We start from the raw sequence: 26333 nt of genomic DNA, 5'->3' as shown, positions 1-26333 counted from the left end.
CTGTCATTGATGGTATTGATAAAGGACGACTAGCAATGCAAGATCTTAAGGCAATATACAAAGCACAAAGAGTTAATTGGTTGAGAAGATTGTTAGATGAAAATATCAAACATATATGAAACCTTTTGTTAAGAAACATGAATTGAAAGTTTGAACTTTTAATTTACTTTTGAATTTTAAGTTCAATCTTGAATTATAACATGTTTATTTCTCAGGATTTTACACAACATGCTGTCTGTGTGGTCTTAATATAACCAAAATGAAGATGAAGATGGTTCAAAACTAATTATTTGGAACAACAAAAACATTATATTCGGAAGAAAATCAATATTTTTCAAAGAATTCTATGATTGTGGTTTTATTTATGTTGGTAAATTGTTTACAAGAAATGGTAATTTTCTGAACTGCGATGAGGTGAAGGACAGAAGAATATCCAAGCAAGTGAAAGAACAATGATTCCATCAGGAATTTTACTCTGCTAGATCAACAGATCATTTTTAAAGTCGGAGCTATGGATATTGCAATAAATGCATGTAATACAAGAAATATCACAAACTTCATTATAATTTACTATTTTCTTTCTCAGAAATAAGAATTTTTTAAATCATATTTTTAATAAAAGTATTGACTCAGTCTGTTTATCTCATCTTTATACTCTTCCTTACAAGGTTACAATCCGTTTATCGATACCAAACTCCGTGAATTCCAGTTTAAAATCCTGTATAACATTCTACCTATCAATAGTAGTTCTGTTTACATGGTCACCACCCAAGGTTCAATCAAATAAATGTACTTTTTGTAAAGAGGAAGTTGAAACATTATCACATATTTTCTATGACTGTTTATTTAAAGTGGAGTTCTGGGATTGTTTTCTTATATTATGGGGTAGTAAAGTTGGTCTTAATGTTTTCCCCTGTGCAAGACAAATACCAATTGGAGATAAGAACCTCTCACAATTGATTTTCCAATTTGGATTGCCAAACGTCATATTTATCTGGACAAAGCTTGAAAATCAGAAACCAAATTATCTGATTTTCAAAAGATTACTACAAAAGATACAGAAAGTAGAATATTGTATAGCAGTCAAAAAGAACAAATTGACCTTACACAACAAGAAATGGGATGGTATTCTGACAATTCTTAGTTCTCGAACCACAATACAGTGAATTTATAACTTGTAGTTGGAAAACCTTATATTCACATAGTCTCTGAGACTTATTGACTGACATTTATTGATATCATTGCATTGTAGTTTTTGTATAGACATGTATGTACCCTCCCACTATTGGGATTGTAAACTATTTTTGATGACCTCAGTAAAAAATTTGTTAAAAAAAATTAAGCAAACAAAAAATGGCGGGGAAAGTAAACGCAGTTCCCAACCGCCCTTTTGCAAAACTTTAAAATAAATATTTCCCCCTCCTTCTAACAACCAAACTCACCGGTGCCTTTTCTCCGCACTACAAACTGTCTCCATTGCCCTCTAGCTATAACATGTTCCCCACTGTCTCTCATCAACACATAAGATTTTGTTCTTTAAGTTAACGTGTGCCATCTTTTTGGTTCGTAAACTTATTTTGCTGCGAACTAAAATCAGGTTCGCTATAAATTTTGACTGGCGATATATTTAATAGGGGCAGTTTTTACTTGCTAAATAAGTTGAAGTGTTGTTTATCGATTGATAAGAAGACACCGCCAAATGAAAAAAGTAATAAATTCTCAAATTTATGTTATTTGTTTAATAGTTCACCCAACTGTCCAATTATGCGCAGTTCTACTTGCCTGCAGAATTACCAGCATTCGATAAGTTTGCCCGCTGTCCATATTTCATGTCGCCCACTCGAAATTAAGATAAATATGTCTCCGCCCACTAACATAGAAGAGTTGCGTTTTACCCGCCCATTGACAGAATAAAATAATTTACCTTCCACATTTGCGAATACCATTTTTACGAACAGCTAAATTAGCTTGCCATGAAGAAGTAATCAATCTACTCTTTCTACCACCTAAAACAATTTTTTTGACAAAATTTCATCGATTCAGACACTCTTTTTGTTTCCATAGTGATGCAGCCATTACATCGGCGAGACATACAAATTTAATTAAGACGTAGATCTTACTTTCAGAACCAAATTGAGTCATTCAAATGTTAAAACTCTGAACACCTGTTTGAGCATACGAGAGAAAACACTTGAAAATCAAATTTACAGTTTTGTAATTTGGCCGTATGTTAACTCATAAATCACTTAAGGAATATGCAAACGTCTCATCTTATATTACAGAAAAAGGAACTTTAACGAAAATAAAACTTGAATATTTTTTGCAGATACGGAGGAACCTACGATAGATAATTGTTTAGAACACGTAACGACATCAGCCGGTCCGAAACAGAACACATCAATAGTGAATTGGCTTGAACCTTCAGCCGTGGATAACTCTGGTGACAGCGTAAGGATGGTTTCAACGATAAGAGCGCCCTCAAGGCTGAAGGTTGGTGTTCACAGAGCAGTGTACTTGTTCACTGACACATCAGGAAACATGGCGTTCTGCAACTTGACTATAACCATAGAAGGTAAGAATTTAAAAATGTGTAAACATTGTATATAGCCTTTTATTACGTTTTCGAACAAACATTAAATTTATGAGGTTTGATCAAGGTTTATAAATATATTCAAGATCTGAAAAAGTATTTACAAAGAGTCCTGTGAATTTACGTAATGAGAAACGTTATACTAAGGAGGACGAATAAGCCGCCTTGTGATTTATATCAATCATATCAATGGCAACCAGCTAATGATCACCGTGGGTGTTTTGATACGTAACCATTCCATAAAGCTATTTTGACATGTAAACATGCCAACATGCATAAGCTGTTCTGAACAATTTCAAATTTGGACCCGAAAAGAGAAAGCTGTGTGCAAAAATGCCCCGCGACGATTTGAAAATCTCGTCCTCTCACTGCCGTTAATTGTTGTACCATCGTCTCACTTCCAGACAGGAATACTTCAACGTCAACGGTGCCCTCTTGCTATCACGTTATCAACCTCGGAAGTGGTACTGCGCTCTCTGCACTACATAAAGTTTGACTCATCGACAAACACAAATAGAAAACAACCCAATCATCATACGACTTTCCAAAATATTGAGTTAAATATGGAATACTATTTCAAGGCCCTGTCCGCTGGTTATAAACTACATACCCCTAATTTCCTCGCCTGTTTGACTAAATGCAGGGAATGCCCACAAATCCACTAACTGAATTCTCCTGTTTGAAAGTTTTGTACGAACAGCTTTGTTGGCCACTACTGGCTCTCCTTATTCGTATTTACGCTTAGCTCGCCAAGTTTGTTTACCATACTCCGTAAATGAAGTTTTCTGAAAGGTCTAAGTATAGGATGGTGGACGTGGTATCATTACGATTTCCTCAATTTCCAATTCTCTTTGAAGTGTAAGGTAAGCTTACAGATTTTGGGATGGCATCCGAAAGTTGACCGCGCCAATAGGCAGTGCAACTTAGATTCAATCCTCTCGTTTTATCATTTAACGCAAGTAAAAATAAAACTTAAATAAAAAAAACAAAAACGAACACTACATATGGTGTCCAATCCATACCAAAATTACTACTTTGATTTTGCAACTTGACATGCAACTCGTTTTCTATTTCACTACTCAACATGCTATTCCACTGCTCTGTATCCTATTCCACAACTGTGTATGCTATTCCGAATTCTATTTCACAATTCAACATGCTGTTCTGAATTAAATTTGACAACATAACATACCATTCCGAATTATATTTCACAATTCAACATATGCTGTCCTGAATTTCATTTGACAACACAACATGCCTTTCCGAATTCTATTCACAATTCAACATGCTGTTCTGAATTTCATTTGACAGCACAACATGCCATTCCGAATTCTATTTCACAATTCAACATGCTGTTCTGAATTTCATTTCACAACACAACATGCCATTCCGAATCCTATTTCACAATTCCACATCCCATTCTAGACCTAGCTCTAGCTCTGCGGAGCAGGTCAGTGTTACTGGCTATCGAACAAGATTCACAATGGCGGACGCGAAATGGTCCCCTCGCACAGAGAGAGAAATGCGAACTTTGCATAAGTCTAAAAACGCAGCTTAGCACATTGTGTATCTAAACAAGATGAGCGTGCTCGAAAACTAGGATCGATCACGATTTTAAATTAAAAATCGGCTGTTTTTGGAAAAGAAACTGCGCGCTGCAATCAGCGGTTTTGTCTATGGTGCACGGTGGGAGGCTTATCGTGTGCGAGGCTCATGGGAAAGACCAAGATTCACAATGGCGTCTGATACGGATATGGTCCCATCGCATAGAGAGAAAAGTGGGCTTTGTGTAAGTTTAAAAGCACAGCTTAGCACATCGTGTATCTAGACAAGTTGAGCGTGCTCAAAATAGGAGATCGATCACGATTTTGGATGAAAAATCGATTGTTTTCGGCGGAGAAACCGCGTTGCAACCAGTGATTTTGCCCCAGGCTCTTGACTCAATGCAGGCGAACCGCCAGCCGTCACTGATTTGCATTGAGTCAAGAGCCATTGGGCAAAACCACTGTTTGAATTGTGAAATAGAATTCGGAATGGCATGTTGTGTTGTCAAATGAAATTCAGAACAGCATGTTGATTGTAAATAGAATTCGGAATGGCATGTTGTGTCGTCAAATGAAATTCAGAACAGCATGTTGAATTGTGAAATAAAAAATGGAATAGCATACACAGTTATGGAATAGGATACAGAGGAGTGGAATAGCATGTTGAGTAGTGAAATGGAAAACGGAGTTGCGTGTCAAGTTGTAAAATCAAAGTGGTAATTTTTGGCATGGATTGGACACCATACACTACAGTGTAACGTTGCCGTGTACAAACACGGAAAGTGAGGGATGGTCCTGAAGTTTTGTGCTTGAAGCTTGTGCTTCCATGTAAGACAATACCGTACTCAGGTTGCCAAAAGTGCCTGGGAAAGCCTAACCCGAACGCCCTCACACTTTTAATATTGATTGCGTACTCATTTACAAAACGACCCTTTTGGGAAGAGTTGAAAGTAAAATCAAATAAATGTCAAGAATTTTCGGCCCCTTAAACGTTTAAGATTGAAGCATTATCAGGCTGTCTGGCGTATCGTTGTAAAATAACTCCTCAGGTGACCATTCATTTACAACAACCTGAAATTCCGCGTAATTTACTACAAAACAATACCTGGAGAAAAAATGCAAATGTGGTTTTTTATTTGCAAATATATTACTGTTGCGTTTGTAAAAAATCTTCTTAAGGCGGGCTAAAAATATGTACAGTGAAGTCTTCAAACATACACGCATGTTGATTTATTCGCGTCCTGTAAAATGTCGATATTCTTAAAATGTTACTGCGCTGACAGCACAGAGCACTGCGCTGACAGCACAGAATAATGCTTGCAGGCACAGAGTACTGCGCTCAACGTGTCAGGGCAACGTTTTTGTTATTGTTTGGTACCCGCAGTGTTTTATCTGGACAGGCGGATGGGGGATTCCTCCTCTGTTGACATGTTGGCACCCTTTGTAATTTGTCAAGGAGGAACCAGCCCCCCCCCCCCGAAATGGTACCAGTCACACCTTAGAGATACAAATAGAACACATGAACTGGTCAAATTCCCCTAAATTTTCTGGTAAGGGGAAAATCCCCGTTGATGCCATCCTTGATGAAACACTATACATGTGAATTCCAGTTCTCTGAAAGACTATATACAGACATTCCTTCTGTCAGTTGCATTGCTGGTTGTTGAGATTAAAATTGGTGAAGTAGTGAAGAATCGTTTGCTATGCCTAATATGATAACTATGTATTTGCTCACATTCAGCAACAAGAAGAGACAACCATTGAGAGTTTAAAAGTTGAAAAATGTTATGAACACTTTATATTGAACAGACTTTGATGAGTGCCAGACACAGTTTGCTGCATGTGACCATAGTTGTTTGAACGAACCTGGAACTTACAGATGTGTTTGCAACAGTGGTTATGCAAGTGGTGATATTGGGCAATGTATAGGTATGTCAAGTCATATTTCATCCAATTTAAGGTGCTCATACTTCTGATGATGATTGAGTGATTGAGTGTTTTTGTTACAAGCAATGCTGCTTAAAGAATCTGCAGCATTCATGTTTGAGGAGAAGTAACATTTCTAAGCGATACAATTACTTTTGTAATGGTCAGGAAACGTTTACATTATTTAAAATAGGTTAGAATAGCATTGTAGTGCAGTGTACCAATAGAAGTAGAAATATTCAATATTCGAAAGTTACATCGTTAGATACCTGTACGACTTCCGAATTTCTTCCAGATATCGATGAGTGCGCCGCCAACGGAACAGGTGAATGCGATCAGGAATGTACAACACCGATGGAAGTTTTCTTTGTCAGTGTTCAAGTGGTTATACACTTACGCCTGATGGATTGTCCTGTACAGGTAAGCTCTTCACATAGTAAAAAATGTGAGGAAATATATATATATATATATATATATATATATATATATATATATATATATATATATATATATATATATATATGTGTGTGTGTGTGTGTGTCTGTGTCTGTGTCTGTGTTAAAGACCAGTAACTATGACTTCTATAATTGTTTTACTTCCAAAAGCGTGTTGTAGATGTTCAAAAAACAGCCTGTTGAATCACGTACACTCCCTCCCTATAGGAGAGAGTGTACATTTGGAGAGAAAACTGCATTGTGTCAAATAACGATAGTGTCTTTGTAGAGTTTGGTATGACGTCTACATTATATTTGAAACAACAAAGCAATAGTTATGTTCGTTGAATTTTATTGGTCAATACAACAACATGACCAATATAAGCATAAAAAACCAATACAAACAACAGCAACAATCAGGTTACTGGGTTCCCTGAGGTAAAATCAGCCTGTACATGTGTTTAACTGTACTGTTATTGCTTATAAGGAATTCTAGTCCGGACTGGAATTCAAGTGTAAACAGTAATAACATAATGCGTTGTACGAGTATTAAAGCTTAGTTGGCAAGCTCAATATTGGGCATTTCAACATGCTTTGGGAGTAGGACGAGAACTTGCATTCAACACACAAAACAAAAATGTGCAAAAACTGTGATAGTACACCTGCTGGCTTCAAAGATCTATTGTCGTAAAATTGCCACATGAACTCCAGTAAACTTCTGTAACTCCGTTCTTTGTTCCTACGTGCAACAAATGTTACTTACAGTATAGTGTAAATCATTAACGTCTATGTCAAATATCTGAACAGACACAGAAGTGCCGAACATTTTCGGCTGTCCTGAAAACATCACAACCTCTATTGAAGATGGCAATACAGCAGCACGTGTAAAATGGAACCTCCCATCAGCAACCGATAACTCCCAAATACCGCCGACAATGAACTCTACTCACAATCCTGGCGAATACTTCACTGTCGGCGATAGTAACGTAGAGTACGTCTTCACGGACAGCAGCGGTAACAGGGCAGTGTGTTCATTTACAATAACTGTACTTGGTCAGTATTTCGGCATGTGATATTTCAGCCATTTTCTTTCATGAATAGGGTACTATCAACGTAGTATGCTGGGTATGAGAAGCTCGAAAGCTCCTTGCCATGTAAACTGATTTGTAAGGAGAACAATTATCAGAAAGTCTGCGAAACATCTGTTGAATATCAATATCAAGATCGGTCTCCTAATCTTGATATTGAGATTTGTCGCTAGGAGTGACAAAATTAAGCTAGTATGCGCCTCGAAAGTGAAGACTTAAAGTTTTGCTCAAACTTTCCTAAATGAAACTTTCAACTGTTCTCTTACCAAATCAACAATAGCCACATGTGAACTGAATGTGTTTATGTGCTTTACAACAGGTTCATTACATAGTAGTATGCTTCACAGATCTGTCAGATCAGTGTCTTAAGCAGGTTTCATCAATTTTTGCAAAGTACTTTCGGAGTTAAATCACTAATTACAAAATTAAACTGTATTTTACACGAAAATGAGCTGTTTATTAAGTTGACACTGCCGAATGCTTCATTGGACAATGAAATATTTAGCAGATCAACATCTGCAGCACGTTTCATCAAATTTTAATGCTGTAATTCGGAGTTATATCACCAATTACAAAAGTTCAGTATATATGCAAACGAATCCTTCATTAATTTTAAACTACTAAATGCTACAACACAGATGTCTGTTGGATCGGTATCTGCAGGAGATTTCATCAAATTTGGTGCAATTATTTCGGAATTATATTATTAATCACAAAACTTTATTTGCAGCAGGTATCATCAAATTCGGTGTGGGAATTTCAAAGTTATAAGCTGATCACTAATTACAAAAGTGAACACGTGAGCTAAAAATGGGGGATCACCGTGCAAAGTTTGGAACTAGCGAAACAAACTACAGCATTTTGCGATATTTGCAATTCAAAATGGCCGCCATTCCTGTGGTATCTCGATGGAGGAAAAAATAATTTTGGATTTTCGAAAAGCTAAGAGATTGACGTTTTGCTTTCTCCAAGAGCTTTAAAATGAGCCCCCACAAGTGGTAGATCAAGAAAGAATTTTAGACATTTTAGAGTGCCACTATTTGTCCGTCCCTTAAGTGATCACTACGTTACCAGACGGTAAACAACAGTTCTGAACATGAAAAGTTGAATAGTCTTGACGGTGAAATGTATAATAAGATTTTAGGAACAAAATTTAGATTCGCTATGCGTACGATATCAATTATTTCTGTAAATTTTGGGTAAACTTTGCATACAAGTAGAAATATTAAATGTGTGAAATCGTGTGTACTCGACCTTTAGACCTGCTGATGTGATACACCAGCTTTTGGAAATGACAATATTTGTCTCGTTTGTCTTATTTCCCGTTTGTCGGTCATAACATTTAATGTTTGTATTGTCATTATATTTATTATTATTATTATTATTATTATTATTATTATTATTATTATTATTATTATTACAAGTTTAGGGGCTATAAGTATTATATAGAAATCCAAAAACAATTCATTGAAGCTGTGAGACTTCTGAAAAAAAAATGTTGTTACTCCTGAATGGTTGCCATGGAAACATCTCACATTAAAATGAGTGTGATTTTTTTTGGTGTGCTAACCAGAAAACCCCTTATTATCAATTTTTTACATCAATTAATAGTTCTTTAATAGGAATTAGGGAAAAAGTAACATTTTCAATCCCAAAATAGTTACTATGGCAACTCGAAACATTAAAATAAGTCTGACATTTGTGTTCTCTGACCCGAACTTACCCACTAGATAATTTCATATCAATCAAAGTAACTTTTCAAGGGATATTAGAAAACTGAAATTTTCAACACCTAAAATGGTTACCATGGAAACATGGGGCAGTGAAATCGATATCATATTTGGTCTTTTCGACCCAAAATACCCTTATGGTGAAATTTTCACGGAAATTGAACCTATTATTATTCGTGTTATTATTTCTATATAATACTTTATTAATTATTATTATCAAGCCCTCGGGAGCAGAGAAGCAAATACAAATGTAAAAAATATATGAATTGCTAATTTTTTTTCCTTCATATTTTCAGATACACTTCCCCCGGAGATAAAGTATTGTCCGGACAATGTGACAATATTTGCTGACCCTGGTGAAAACTCTACCATAGTCACGTGGTTTCCTCCATTAGCAACAGACAATTCGGGTCCGCTGTCATCCATTACGTCAACAGCTCGACCACGCCAATTCTTTCAGATAGGAAAAACAGAAGTTGTTTATGTGTTTGCTGATCTCTTCTCCAATACAGCTTCTTGTACTTTTTATGTCACTGTAATAGGTGAGTTTTGCTTTTGGGCAATGTGCTGTAAACAGATACTTAGTTTGTCGTCCATCTAAATGATGAGTCTTTCCTTCCATAGTGTCACAAGCAATAACAATTTCTATTAGACTTTGTTGAAGTCGTTTATTTTGTTAAATGTATCATTTTACATTTTATGTGGCCTGAATGACCGCAATACTATTATAAAATGTCTTCAAGAACATACGTGTCAACGTGTGACGTGTATATATGATGGGTGGACACAAAATCAAGTTTTATCTGTGTATTTTACAACATTCTCATACAAACTTTATACAATACATCGCATTCAACATAAACTTTATTCAGAGACGTGTATCGAGTCTAAATTTCTGAAAAGAATTGATATGAAATGCATATTAGGGTAGTTTACGTACGGTAAGAATCTAGTGATACACTGATCAGAAAGGGAAATTTCAGATAATTTTTGTATTTTTAAAGCGTTTTTGACAGAGATTATTTGGCCATGATATACTCCTACACAAAACATTTTTTTATGTTATCATACTTTTCTTTGACATGCATCTTCTCTTAAGAAGTTCATAAAGTATTTATGGAGAACACATGTTTGAGTAACTTCCCTCACATTTCATACCTTAGTACATGTATATTTTAACGATTACAATTTATTTGACTTTGATTTACTTCCTACTAGTATTATCTATTAAATCTTTGTAGGGTCTGTCTGATATTTGCTCTACAAAATTACAAGTACATAAGTATGTAACTAATAAATAAACAAATAAACAAATGAATAATAAAACAAATTTGCGTGCTGCGTGAATGTAGACAAGCCAGTAAACTCCCGCAAGCTATTATTGCCTTGCCGCTCTGTTTATTGGGCTAATCATTTCGAAAAGACCAGATTTCAACTGGTCTACACAGCCTTTATATATTAAAGGGACAAAGTCGGCCATTTTGTATGAATTTGTTTGATACGAGATACTACTTATATTGTTTGACATGTTGAAAGATACTGAATGAATGGGTGACCGTGCATATATTCGACCCCAGTTTTAGACAAACTGAATGACACCATCATGAGAAAAAATAATGGTCATGACCATTAATTCATCCTCGCGTTGGTTTCATGTATCGGTCTAAAACCGGGGTCGAATATATGCATGGTCACCCATTCATTCAGTATCTTTCAACATGTCAAACAATATAAGTAGTATCTCGTATCAAACAAAATTCATGAAAAATGGCCGACTTTATCCCTTTAAATATCCGATGTTAATGCTGACTAGATAGTGATAAATACGTTTATATAACAAAATCATTGTTTGAAAAACCATGGGATTGCGATGCTGATACGTTGTTTCTAAACATACTTTACAGCAAGCATAATTTAAATACGCACTTCTTTCCAATCCAGGAGATCCAACGACATGGGAGGACATTTGGTACACTGCTGATGATCCCATTATAGGCGTCGGTTCCAACTATCAAATGTACGTTCAATCTGGACTGACCGGTCGCTGGTACGGACCTATCCCGAATAGTTGCTGCGTTCAAGATATTGCATCGATGAATGGTGGCGTCATTATTGGTATCGGTTTTGACTACCGGGTTTGGAAGAAAGTACATATCGACTCACCATGGGAAGGTCCTGATCATTCTAGTTGCTGTGTGATTTCTATCAGTGTAACTATGGACAACACACAATGGGCAGTGAGTATTGATAATAGTATTCTGTATCGCTATGGTTTCAGTTCGCCTTGGAAGACGTCTCAGATATCTAAGTACCAAGGGGGACTTTCAAAGATCTACCACATGTCAAGTGGCATGTTACTTGCTACCAGTTTTGAGATGGAAGTGCTCAGTCGAGATTGTCGGACGGCGCCCTCAGAGTGGACTTTGGTAGACTCGAACATGCTTCTCTCAGACGTTTTTGTAACACGAAATGGGACGATGGTTGGTGTCGGCATAGGATATATGTTTACAAAAAGCGACTTCTACGAAGCATGGAAGGGACCTATTATTGGAAATGCGGAGATATATACAGCAACCAATGGCAGAACGTCAGAAGGTATCCATTTTTACACTTTAATGAATTTAATATTCAATCGAATGATGCACTAATGTTTCAAAATACCTTGTTCGATATACCGAAATATCATACCAGTATATAATTGCAAAAAGTCGGCGATAAGATTGGTCGGTACATGGTTTCCAGTTAGATAAAGTTCTTAAACATTTCATATTGCTTAATCACAAACTAGGTCATTGCCTTTTCGCAAACGATAAGACAGAAAAGCGTGTAGCTTTCAAAAAAATGATGAAATTTATATTCTTGTCATTACAAAGCACATGTGAAATGTGCTGGACAATGCGTACAATTCGAGTGTTCGCTCACATTGTTTCTGTTTATTTGTTTGTTTGTGTATGCGTGATTGTGTCTGTGTGTGTGAATTATACAAGGTCATACTCAATCCATTCAATTTAGTTTTTATCGTCATTACAAGTCAATGAAAGACTACATATTGTCGTCGACCTCCCATCTGAACATAGTTCAATGGACAAAGCCCCTCTATTTTCAGCTCTTACCCCATTATGAATATTAGTTTGCGTTGTATGACTCCTTGAAACATGATAAATTCTGATCATCTGAGCACAAAGTTAACTAATCTGAGCACAAAGTTAACTCCACTTGCAGCCAGACAGGATTGATCATTCAGTGAAACATTTTAAGGTCTGTACCAAACAATCAAGTTCAAAATTCATAGTGTTAAACTCTCATCATACATGGCTGAATATACACGGTCACATGAAGTTTGGACCTCATGCAACTTTTGTAAAGAAATCTTAATTGGCGGTAGCCTTCATATAGATAAAGATAACACCTTTCCATTGTGAAAATATTATTTTCTATAAGACGAAATTGAAAAAAATCCACTTTGTCGAGATATCACAAATCTTATCATCTGTTTAGACACAGCAAATTGGTAATAAATGACTATTCTGTTGTATTATCGTCCTTTTGTACAAAGAACAACTTTATGCAATTATTCCATGTTTTTGTAATATCACAAACAATGTTAAAAAAGAGCAACTTGTTCCTTTAAAATATAATTACGGTATAATTAATTAGGTATAATTCCAAGCAATAGACTCAGTCCAACTGCAACTATTGAAGTCATCAGGAAGAAGCGGGAGTACAGCGAAGTCTTGACACAGTGTGGAGAAATGAAAGGCAGACCTCACACGATCTAGTTTTTACCCTGAGGAAGGCAATCTGTGCATTGCCGAAACGTCGGTTTTATGAAGATCGTTTGAAGATTGAAGAACTTTGTCGAGTACGCCTTCATTTCTCCACACTAATTAATTAACTAATAATTACTGTATGATATCGTAACTACAGATCTAATGCTACTGAAGCTCATTGTCACGAATATATATGGTATAGAATATTAATAATCGTGTATGTGGCCATTATAGACCATTGAAACTGCCTAAATTGTTAACTCACACTTATATGGCATGGTATTATTTGTAATAATGGTCCTTACCCAAATGAAATTCATGTACTCTGTAATGGCTTTGTGAACTAGGTGTTTGCTTTTTGGCACTTTTCATATGAATAATTTTAGCTGAAACATATTGAATTGTAACATTTTTCCGTAGGCCAAAACTTTATAAACTCTGATTCTGGATGTGGGAATCCTAAGTATCTACGCAGTGAAAATGGTACCTTTACGAGTATGGGGTTCCACTCTGGCCATCCATATCAAGATAATTGTTTCTGCCAATGGGAAATTGTTGTCTCCATCGGAAAGGTAAAAACACTACCTTGTATTTCCATATCAAAGTCGCACCGTAATATCATTAAGTTGCTAAAATACAGCACTTTTCAAATTCAGGGCAACGGTTATAAAAAGGGCATGGCGAACTTTAATGCTTGCCGAGAACATGTACGGAATCTTAGTATACAAAATAATCTCAATTTTTATGTCTTTTAATTCTTAAGGCAGTTTTTAATTGAAATCTAAAGCAATGTTTCTGTTTGTTTCAAAACTATTCTCTTAGTAGAAACGCAATTTTAACTCGATCATTCAAGTCGCTGTCCTTCGACATGTTTATTACTATGGTACGTCAATTTTAGAATATGATACAGTCATTTTCAATTCAATTTTGACAGTCAGGCAAACCGTATTGAGTCAATTCAGAAACGTTTTCTTAGATATTTACATCATAAGCAGGGATGTCAAAGTGACTGTTCATCTTGGTCTTATTGACTATAAATTGCTCTGTAATTTATTTAAAATTCAACCTTTGTTCTTACGTAGGAAACTATTTGATTATATGTTTGTTGCGTAAATGCCTTTATCTTCCTATGACTTTACATATTGTACAGGTTTTTATGGCCTTTGCGTACCTAGATACTCTACTAGACAGAGACCTCTATTACACATCCCGTACTGTAGAATTGATGTTACAAAAATTGGCCTTATTAGACATACATCACGACTTTTTAATGATTTGATGGATAAGGTTTGCGATGTCGATGTTTTTGAAGAATCGCATTCGACTTTTAAAAGACGTGTTAATTTGTTTGTATCATTGTTTGATGTTTAGGGTACTTTAATGTTTGTTTAAATTTTTGTGTATTTTTATCCCTTTCTTTATTTTCTCGTCTGTAAGTGGCTGTCTGATGGCGCTGTTGATGAGAAAATAAAATAAAAAAAAATAAAAAAAGAAGTGATAATAACTTATAAATTATGAAAGTTATCGCCCGTAAATTCTCTGCGCATGACTGGTAAGCTCAGTAGTTACAGTGTGTGTTTATATTCTATACATGCTAGATGTAATTTGAAGAGATAATTCTATTACATAAAATTGTACCCATGAGATTAAACTTATAGCCTTTGATTCATATGAAAATGACGAACCAATAGAAACTTTTCACACACTTGAGAGGTCTGTTTGCATAATTATTCCCTTAGGCTGTCTTCACAAACACCTCGGGGAAAATTCCAAATAAAGTTCTCAGATTTTTTCAAATGCCCCCTGACAAACTCACAATGCATTCAAATCCCCTTTCTGACTTGCTGTGATTTTGAAGCTCCTTAAACGAAGGCAAAATGTGGTCGCATATAGTGCTTCATTCAAAATTATCAAATCCTAATACATGGGAGTCTATTGCGCAAACTATTAACATTTCTAAAAGAAAACTATGAACATATGAAACTATGAAACTATAAATTTTTCAAATATAAAACTAGCAATATCTTTGCATTTATAGACGTTTGATAATTGATACAAATATACTTTGTTTGCTGGTTACAAGTGCATATGTATACAAGAAATTTAGTTTTAGAATTTCACCGAAATGGTGATTCACAATACATGGGAGTCTATGACAAAACTGTGAATAAATTTTTCCAGTTTAAAACTTCCCATATTTTTGCATATATAGACATTGGATAATTGACATAAATGTACTTGATTAGAAGAGGGTGCACGTGGTTACAAATGCATATGTGTACAAGAAATTTAATTTTTGAATTTCGCCGAAAATGTAACTGCAAATATTTTCCCAATATAAAACGTGCAATATATAGACACTGGATGATTGAAATTAGTATGCTTGATTAGAATATGGTGGTTATGTGTGTGAAAGACATTTGATTTTGGAATTTCGCCGAAAATGTTTATTCACTGTTAATTTGAGTCAATATCAAAACTCTGAATAATGTTTTTTACCACAAATAAAACTTGCAATATTTGTGCTCATATGAACCCTTGATAATTGACATAAATGTACTTGATTAAAAGTCGATGGTTACACATTCATATGTCTGAAAAGAAATTCGATTTTGGAATTTCACCAGAAAATGTTGATTAAGTACACATTTGAGTCTAGGAGGAAATCATGCAGTGCTTGTATAAGTATTCGACAATTGATACAAATGTACTTGATTCAAATAGGGTGTTTGGTAGTTCAGATGTAGACAACAAATATGATATTGGATTTTCACCCGAAATTATATTTCACTTTTCATGGTAGTCTACATGTAAACTATCAAATATTTTCCCTGACAAAACATCCTATATCTGTAATGTGTGTAAGACCATAATCATTGTTATTGATGACAACTTAATTCTAGTTTGGAGTTGAATTCAATTTTACATAAACAATAACAATGCTGATTGTACCCATATGGCTGTGCTGGACTTGCCATCACGCTTCAGGGAGTAGAAAAATAAACTGCAGTAGACATACAAAAGAAAACCACCAAAAATGAGCCAAAATTAAAGCTTAAACTGACAACCCAATGCATATTTCATCTGCATCAGAGACAGTTTTGTTTCGAGTCCCCTTTTAAGTCCCCAAATCCTGTCATGCGCCCAAGATAACCTTGATATTTTAAAGTCCCTCTGTCAATTATCCTGCCTCAAAGGGACATGAGAATGACGGGGACTTGAAACTATAGACATCTGTAATGCTTTGACAAAGGCAAGTACAGACGCATTGCAGTCTCACAAACCAAAAAGGTTCCACCCTATTCCAGAATGGAACGTTATGGTTAAAGAAGCTCATAGTGCGGCTCGCCATGCTTATAACATATGTAAATCTGCCTCTAAACCAAGGTTCGGTCCGGTAGCAGAACATATGCGTCGTACAAGATCATTTTTCAAGTATACTCTGAAAAAATGCAGGAGAGATGAAGCAGGAAGACGTGCTTACAGCATGGCAAATGCCCTACTTGAAAATGATGATAGGAATTTCTGGGCTTCTGTTGCCCATGTAAACAACAAAAAGTCCCCTTGGCAACTTGTGTCAATAATGCCAAGGTTGAGCAAAATATCGCAAATATGTGGGGTGAACATTTTCAAAACCTTATGAACTCTGTAAACAATGATAAACACGGCAGTTTTGTACGAATGTCACTTATCTCTGTCCCCTATGAAAGTGAGATGTTTGTGAGTGTGGATGAAGTTCGTACTGTTATTGACGATCTGGCGATCGGAAAATCACCCGGTGCAGACGGCTAAGAGGTAGAGCACCTGCGTTTGCAACTGGTAAACTTGCCGTACATCCGGCCATGTGTTTCTCGTCAATGTTAGTTCACGGTTTTGTTCCTCAGAACATAACAAATGTAATCATTATTCCCCTTGTAAAAGACAAAACTGCTGATTATCAAGTAACAATAACTATCGTCCAATCGCCCTGACTAATGTGCTTTCAAAAGTTCTCGAACGCGTTCTCTTGAATGGCTGTGAAAAATGCCTCACAACCTCTGATTATTAGTTTGGGTTTTCAGAGAGGCCACGGTACCGATATTTGTATCTTTCTTTTGAAGGAAACGATCAGGTATTATAAGAAAAATGGCAGCTCGGTTTATGTTTGCTTTCTTGATACTGAAAAAGCATTTGTCAAAGTAAATCATTTCACCCTACTGAAAAAGCTAATCGATAAACATGTACCTCCTTTTATTGTTCGTATTCTACTACCGTTGGGGCAAATCAATTTCACCTGTTTTTGCTGTTTCAAACGGAGTTCGCCAAGGGGGAATTATGTCTCCTCTTCTTTTTAATGTATTGTATAGATGACCGTAATAAGGCGCTGTCCTTGTGTAACGTTGGCTGTGAAATAGGTGGTATTATGTTAAATAATTTAGCCTATGCCGATGATATGTTCTGGCTGCTCCGTCTGTAAAGGGTTTGAGAAAGCTTATAAAAATTTGCGAGCGATACGCCGCTGACCATGACATTGTCTACAATGTACAAAAAACAAAATGTATGCGCTTTCATTCTGTACACAAACTTCGGTCTGTACCATCAGTCTTCCTCCGGGGACATTCAATTGAATTCGTCACTAAATTCTTGTATCTTGGTCATGTCTTTACATGTGACCTAAAGGACGACGAGGATATTGCTTCCCAACGAAGGGCATTATGTGGCAGATCAAATTTACTTTTGAGAAAGTTTAGTGATTGTAGTATACGAGTAAAAATGCGCCTTTTTAATGCTTTTTGTAACAATATTTACTGTTTGCAACTTTGGTGTAATTTTACTGTTTCCGGTATTCGAGCTTTACATGTCTGTCATAATAACTTGCTTCGCAGGTTGTTGGTCTTAGCACGAAATGCTAGTATTTCATCGGCTGTTGTAGAAAATGGCGTCAACAACTTTTCTGTACTGAGAAGGAAATCGGCATATAGTTTTATCGTGAGACTCCAGACTACTGAAAATGTTTTATTAAAGAATTACCTTAGATTTTAATGTGTATATTTTAATGACTCTACTGTTATGTCCAGTTTTGTTTTGTGGTCTTATGTTTGTGTTGTGTACTGGATTTCTGTGGTTGTTTTTGTTTCTCTATGGACGGTTTTTCCCAGTCTGAAATAAAATCAAATAATAATAATAATAGTTACTACATCGTTACAATAATGGCCTTTGTGTCCGTTGATTATTACCCCGAAAAAGTGTGAAATTTTGGTGGTCTCAATAAAATAACCAAGAAACCACGGTATTTCTATACTGCTACTTTATTAGCTTAGTCTCAGAAGTAGGGTGTTATGTAATAAAAATGGAAAATCCTGCCAGGATGTTAATGTCTGTGAATGATACTTACGGGTAACAGGACATTTACCCCCGGGACATTTAGTCCCCGGACATTTGCCACCTACCATTTACCCCCGGCTATTTACCACCGGACACTTACCACTCGGACACTTACCACACAAGACATTTACCACCCGGACAATTACCCCCTCTCTTAAAAATTAATTTTAAAGGACGTCTGATTCATTATCTTTATTTTCAAACAGTTTCAACTTTGTTTTGACATAGCATAGACACTGTCTATGATTCAAACAGCCTTATGGAGTGTATTTTATATGTTGGTGATGAAGGAATTAGTAAATATTTTATGAAACGTCTAACATACATTCTACCCATAGAACTTGAAACTAAAAATGTAACTTTCGATGCAACCCGGTTTTGACTTAAAAAAACATGGAAAAAGAGACAAATATTATTAGTTGCCTGGTGTTAGGTTAAAATGATTCCTATATTGACATTATTTTTGTCCGTTAACAACTATATTTGTTATTTTAATGTCATTTATAGTATTCATTTATTATGTAATGCATGGGTATAGACAAAAAGCTTCAAGTTCAAGATTAGCATTTCAACTGCCATTTGGAAACAACTCCCCGTGGCTTAGTGGATAGAGTGGGAGTCTGTAGTTGGGGCGTCCCGGTTCCTTTCCCTGAAGGGAATAGGGTTCATTTTAGAATATAGTAGTAACACTATGTGGCACAGTATAAGGTATATATGTTTTGGCATCAATCAGGGCACAGTACTAGCTAAGATGCACACGTAGTTTTCTCGTTTGTTCAGGAACCCCCTTTTTTCAGTTCAGTTCAGTTCAGTTCCGTAAAGGGAATAGATATCCATTGGATAATAAACATCCCTCTCTGAAGTAAACACAGACTATTGGAGTGGTAACCATCACTGAGACAGCACTAACTGTAACAATAGTAATCGTAGCTCCTCTTGAAGACATTTACACTGCTAGACTTCACAACCCATGACGGTAGACTGTTCCAAGCATTAATGGCCTCGCGTTGCTGAGTGCATTTTCAAATTGAGTGACAGGTTACACAAATCCACACCATGAAGAATTTTATAGAGTTGTATCATGTCACCTCTCTCTCTCTTCGCTTCTTTAGACTTGTCAGGTTCAGCACTTTCAGTCTTTCCTCATAGGCAGTATGGTATAGACGTGGCACTAACTTGGTAGCTCTCCCTTGGACTTTTTCTAAAATATGTCTCTGACCAGCCATGGCGACCAAGCTTGAATAGCATATTCCAGATGTGGTCTAACCAGGTGTTTATAAAGATGAACTATAATTTCCTCTGATTTGTATGTCAATGATCTCTTGATCATGCCAAGTATCATATTGCTTTCTTAGCTGCCTTTACACATTGACTACTTGGTTTCAAGCTTCTGTAGATTGTAACACCTAAATCCTTTTCTTCCTCTGTACTTTCCAGTGGTATGTTGTCCATGGTGTAAGTGTGAATGGGATTATTGTAGCCAATATGCATTATTTTACACTTCTTTATATTGAAGCTCATCTGCCACTTTTGTGACCATTGATGAATACTGTCTATATCCTGTTGTAATTTAGAAATGCATATGTCTTGATGAACTGGGCTGTACACTTTAGTGTCATAGGCAAATTTCTTTAACTTGGAGCTCACACTTAAATCAATATCATTTATGTATATGAGGAAGAGTACCGGGCCTAAAACTGATCCTTGTGGCACGCCACTGAAACACACTCCCATGATGATGCAGTGCCTTTTATGACTACCCACTGGTATCTGTCCGTCAACCATTCCTTGATCCAACGGAGTATGTATCCCTGGACACCATGGGAAATTAGTTTAGCTGAGAGTCTACCATGCGGAACTTTATCAAACGCTTTGGCAAAATAAAGATAAGCCACATCATCTGGTATATGTCGTCAACATAATTTGTGACCTCATCCAGAAATTCAAGCAGATTGGTAAGACATGACTTTTTATGGCAGAAACCATGTTGTGTATTGATTATAAAATTGTTAACTTCCAAGTGCTGAACTAGTCGGTCTCTGATTATAGACTCTAAAACTTTACAGCAAATGCAGGTAAGGCTGACAGGTCTGTAATTCCCTGAGTCATATTTGGCTCCTTTCTTGAAAATTGGCGTAACGTTGGCTCTCTTCCAGTCCTGTGGAATACAACCAGTCTCAAGTGACTTTGAAAATATAATAGTAAGTGGACAGCCAATTGAAAAGCACAGTTGTCAACACCCAAGCAAAAATTCCGTCAGGTCCTGGAGCTTTATGAGCACGAAGCTCACTGAGCTTCTTTGTTACCGTCTCTTGAGTTATATAAATCTCCTGAAGTCACCTTCTTCTGAGCCTTCATAGCGATTTCTGGTATTGGTATATTGACTGTATCTTAATTTGTAAAAACACTTGCAAAATCCTTTAAGATGCCTGCCATGTCACTGCTATCACCGAAAAGATTGCCGTCACTGTCCTTTAAGAGACCAATAGATTCTTTTGTCTTTTGTTTCGATCTCACATAGGCATAAAAAGCTTTAGGATTCTCTTGAATATTGTCAGCCAGCTTTCTTTCATGCGTTCTTTTTGACACTCTTATATCGCTAACCACTCTGTTTCTCTGTTGCCTGTATAGTAAGTAGTCCTCATCACTTCTTGTTTGACAGTATTTTCTCCACCGTTTTTTCTTTTTCCTGACTGCTCTTAGGACTTTATTGGTCATCCACAGCGGTTTATGCAACTTTTTCTTTATCTTCAGTGGAACACACTCAGCTACTGCATTCTTCAAAATATTCTTAAATAGACTCCACATGTCCGTTAACATTTTCCCGCTTAATTCTATCTGCCAATCAATATCTGATAACATACTTTGAAGACAAGGTAAGTTAGTTTTACCAAAGTTCGGAACACGACTGTTCGACGGTTGTTCAGTTATAACAACTTGGACCTCAAATTCTACCATGACATGGTCACTGTTCGCAAGATGACCGATTGCTTGAACTGTATTTATCATGCTCTGCTCACTCGTGAGAATCAAGTCTAAACAATTGTTCTCCCTTGTAGGGAAATTGACATGCTGCGTCAGGAAACTATCTTGCACACAAGTTAGAAACATGCTGCCTTGGGTGTCCGAGACCAGATTGTCCCAGTCGATGGTGGGAAAGTTAAAGTCACCACAGATTACTGTATGGTTTTCAGCTGCCTTGGAAATTAACTTGTACAGGTTGTCGCTGTTTTCTTCAGGACTACTCGGTGACCTATAAACAACACCAAACAGCAGTGGATGGGCAGAAGCCAAATAAATTTTACACCAGACTGAGTTGGTGAAATTGTCATCTTGTAGAACGGTAGCTTCAACAACTGGGATACCATTCTTGACGTATAACAGCACACCGCCACCTCAGCCTTTACAAGTGTCGTCCCTGTCCTGTCTAAAGGGAGAATGGTATCCCTCTAGACATAATTCTGTAGTATCAATACCAGGATATGTCCATGATTCCGTAATCGCTATAACATCATAACTTTTATCTGTGATCAATATTGACAGTTCATCTTGTTTGTTCATAATACTTTGTGCATTTATACGTAGGCAGGACAGAGTTTCTTGAGTGTTCTTTACGCCATTTGCTGTACCACTATTCACAGAGTTAGTAGATAGAACTTCAGACAATTCATCCACAGAATCTGCGTCATTCATATTACAAACTACATCTTGAAATTCATTATATACACTATGTACACTGTTAACAGGATCATCTATTCATTTTTTGCCCTAGTGTCCCCTTCTACTCGCACAATGCAACCTCTTCGTGTCTTTAATTTTCTTTCCCCAGATTCAATTCTTCTTTTTAACTCTTGCTTTAATGCTCTATCATCTTCTTGTTGTTTTCTTGTTAGGTCAGGAGTAAAATACACATCAGCAAACTCAGTGTTGTTCAGCCCTTTTAGATTTCATGCATTGTTAAATATTTTCCTTCTGTCCTCTGACTTATGTAGCTTCATTTTCAGTGGCCTGTGATGAGTCTCGCCCTTCTTCAGACCAACCCGTTCAACTCTAAAATCCGTTTGAGTGACACTAGATATTCCAAGTTCATGTAGTAATTTAATCAAAACAACCTTATCATCCTTATCTTCCTCTCTTTACAATTTTTGATCATCACATTGTTTTTTCTTTTATCTTTCTCTAATTCTTCTCGAACACATGCTGTACAATGTTCTCTAACCCGGTAAAGCTTTCTTCCACCTTAGACACAGAGTCTCCCAATTGTTTCATAGTACAGTTAATGGTTGTAATCTCTTTTCATCATTTCCCATTTTACATCATTTTCGACAAAGCAATGTTGTCGTTATAAATAGTGTTCGGGTAAATATGCAGGTGGTAAACATATTTTGTGGTAAATGGTTTGTGGTAAATGGTTGGTGATAATTAGCCGGGGGTAAATGTCTGGCAGTGATCGTCAAGAGGGTATATGTCTGGGTGGTAACTGTCCTAGAACCTAATTACCTTTAAGACGAAACTACTACCACCCGCCTCCCGCCTCCCTACGCTTTACCTTGTATGCTTCGTTTTCGCTTTTGTTGGAAACGGACTTTGTGTTTTTTGGGAGGCAGGTCAAAACATTTATTTGTTGCAGTCTACAAAGCCAGCAACTTAGTACTAATAAATCGGTTTCAAGTTGATATAGTGCGAAGACGATCCTCAAGTGTGTGGAAAGATTTTTAGTATGTTCGTCATTTGTATATGAATCATAGGCTATTAGTTTCCTCTAAAGGTACGCATTATTTACAGAAATAAGATCCGTGCAGAATTTTTTCATTTTATGTAATGCATGCATGCATGCACGCATGCATGGATTTATATTTCTTCTCTTAGCAAAGCCGAGAAAATAGTTCATTGTGCAATTGAGTAATAACTTTGCAATGTGTTGTCAATCGGATATCATATGATTTATGTATGCCAATGCTATAGCAGGGTTTGAATTATCGCTGATATTTTCTCTTAATGATTATAATCCGTATCATACACAAGCCATTTTATAATTCGATGTTAGAACGATGTCCTGTGTGTTTGTGTGTTTGTTCTTTCTTTATCTCTGTCTGTAATTTACTTTGCAATAGTGCCTTTCCAAAACTATAATCATAAATTTATGTTATTTTATCTGTTTAGTGTGTATGTTTCGATTCCTTTGACCATATGGTATTGAACCGGTGTCCCTATCGTTTCAGGAAGTTTAGATGTATTTTATAGAGAAGAATTCAAAATGTTTGGATGCTGCTTATTCCATTTTTACTACAAATACGAGTTCACGAACAGTAAGAATAACTGTAAGGCCATCAATCACGGTATTGTTCATTATTATTCATTAGGTAGTGGTCCTGTCCTTCGAATTTTTGATTTGCAATGGGATCTACTTTGTTTGCATGACAAAGTCATTGTGTACGACAATGTGCAGAACCAACTTACAGCGATTCATGAGTTTTGCGGCAGTGAAACTCCCCCAATGGTCGTTTCTTCCAGAAATCGGTTAAATGTGGAATTTAAAACTGATGAGTTTGTATCTGAAAGAGGCTTTCTGGCCCAATATTCGTCAACAGGTACGTTACTATCACAAGACTTAGGACGAGTCTGTACACGACCTTCTTAAGCTTGATAAGATTGTTTGATGGCTTTAGGCCGTTGCTTTTCGCTATCTTTATGGTTCTTGAAATCCTTTACAGTTCAATTCAGCGACCTCTAACTGTAAATGGTAATAATCAGACAATGTTTGGTATTCGCTTAGGCTAAAAAAGCATATGGTCGGGTTTACCTGAGCAACGGAGGAAAAGTTATACATAGTTTTATGGCACACCTGTTGCTATGACTCCAAGTGAGAATCAATGTTTGATGACTTTAGACAGTGTACTGAATTCCGTTAACCATTCTCTCGCAAAATCTGTCTGGCATCATCAAGTTGTATAAGTCAGTTAAAATCAGTGATTTGTAAGAAGCATCATGCATTTCAACAAAGAGTTGAACATTTGAATGTACTCAACCTGCTGTAATATGCCATGCAAAGGTGAAAATATTTACAGGTTCTGGCTCGCTACCGCTTTTAACAGATTCGTAGAGATCAATAGTTCTGACACGATATAGGTTTAAGGTATTAATTTACTATTGTTGTATATCTGTTTAACGGTGGGAGACTGTATCCGATGGTTTTACTAGCAGTGGTGTCAATCCCATTGAGGAATTGGGTCATCCATCGACGTATAACCACACCAGACACTCTTAATCACTACTGGATAAAATTTAATTCATAATTAACTAACAACGACAATTGTCTGCTGTTTTCTTCCTTCACAGATGCAAATGACCTTTAAACATCCAGTTGGCCAACCCACGGAAATCTACTCGGAAGCATAATTCTTCAGTAAACTTTAAAACACTTTATCCACGTGTGATATATGAACATCTCATTTCGACTCGCAAAATTTTATTTTCATTGTTAATACAAGGATGATTTACAGTGGTTTTGAATATCATGTACACAGTCATTTTCCTTTTCATTATTGAAAATGTTGTCTTGAACGTTAACATTGTATATGTCTAAATATATAGCAACATCATAAGTAAAAACTAATATAATTTCGTTTTATCAACTGATTTAAATATCTATTTTATTGTTTTCATCAGATTTTTTCAATGTCGTAAATGTATAATCAACTCTACTTTCCTGTGTATGAGGATTTTATCAATACAAATGTTATTCAAGAGAGTATTTTTCGTCAGAGTGAATACTGAACAAAAGTTGTCGACCTTTCCCGGTTAGTGCTAGTTATTATTTTGTGTCATTTACACACTACAATGCAATCGTTTAAGCCTATTGTTGTAAATGAAATGGTTCGAAAAAAGCCGACGACGCTTGAAGGTTTGCCAAAAAATAAATAAATAAATGTACACCTATAGGCCTATTCAAACCACTTGAATGCTTGTCCTTCGAACAGGACCTTCTTGGTGGAAATGTATGCAATTTGACACAGCCTTTACTTAAAAATTGCACCTGTTATTGCAACGCCAATCTTTACTTCCAACAACTGTAATTATATTACCATGCCCTAGCTGTCGCATTTTGATTGGTCGAGCTGAACCACGTGACTGACCACAAATACACAGTAATGGTCTGTTTACATGCCCGTGAATATGAATAATAAGATTAACAACTCAAAGTATCGTAACTTTACAGCTCAAACGTAAATCATAATCAATCACAAAATAAAATGGAGCACTTGTGGGCCAAGTTGAGATACTTTTTTCTGAAAATATCTCCTGATTTGCCAATTTTTACAGCGCGCCTGACATTTTGTCGTGTAATGCTCAGTTCTGGGACCCAGTTGTCGTTCGCTCCGGAAATTTTCGCAAATTTTGACGGTTTTCTTCGGTTCGTTGATAATATAATGGAAATAACAGACTCCGCTCTGACCATTAACGTTTATTTATGGGCGCGGGCTCGAGGAAAGCCAAATTAACGGGCTCGGCAAGCCTCTCCCGTTAATTTTTGGCTTTCCTCTCGCCCTTGCCCATAAATAAACGTTAATGGTCAGCGCGTCGCCCGTTATTTCTATAGTAAACGGCCTGACTCAATGCCAAACGCCCTCTTCTCAGTGTGACACTAGTTATCTTTATTTTTAATTGGAGATGTATCAATCGTATGTGTTTAGAATAGAATTACTTTAAAACTATTCAAATCTGACATTTTCAAATACTCCTACTTGATTCCATGGTTCCATGTCTAACAATGTGTTGTAGTTCTTTACTGCTTCCTGCTATATATATATATTATATATTATATATATATATATTATATATATATATATATATATATATATATATATATATATATATATATATATA

The 26333-nt window shown here is 36.2% G+C and overlaps 2 protein-coding genes across 2 annotated transcripts in view; both read left to right on the top strand.

Moving 5' to 3' along the window:
• The window catches only part of LOC139123122 (uncharacterized), a 112465-nt gene that overhangs the window by 43050 nt on the left and 43082 nt on the right, over window positions 1–26333 (top strand). The window lies entirely within an intron of this gene.
• LOC139122324 (uncharacterized) lies at window positions 6402–25004 on the top strand. Its single transcript, XM_070687719.1, has 7 exons — window positions 6402–6480; window positions 7302–7547; window positions 9609–9854; window positions 11254–11907; window positions 13503–13654; window positions 23810–24037; window positions 24786–25004. The coding sequence occupies exons 1-6, from the start codon at window positions 6402–6404 to the stop codon at window positions 23969–23971; spliced, it is 1539 nt and encodes a 512-aa protein (XP_070543820.1). The 3' UTR covers window positions 23972–24037; window positions 24786–25004.

This window comes from Ptychodera flava, chromosome 22 (assembly GCF_041260155.1).
Source record: "Ptychodera flava strain L36383 chromosome 22, AS_Pfla_20210202, whole genome shotgun sequence".
Classification (NCBI taxonomy): domain Eukaryota; kingdom Metazoa; phylum Hemichordata; class Enteropneusta; family Ptychoderidae; genus Ptychodera; species Ptychodera flava.
This window is presented reverse-complemented; position numbering and strand designations above follow the sequence as displayed.

Bases quoted from the DNA above. Each gene is read 5' to 3' on its own strand.
- LOC139122324 (XM_070687719.1), top strand. From the start codon at position 6,402: ATGTACAACACCGATGGAAGTTTTCTTTGTCAGTGTTCAAGTGGTTAT. The intron at 9,855-11,253 runs GTGAGTTTTGCT...TTTCCAATCCAG, and splicing joins TTTTTATGTCACTGTAATAG to GAGATCCAACGACATGGGAG. The intron at 11,908-13,502 runs GTATCCATTTTT...ATTTTTCCGTAG, and splicing joins CAATGGCAGAACGTCAGAAG to GCCAAAACTTTATAAACTCT.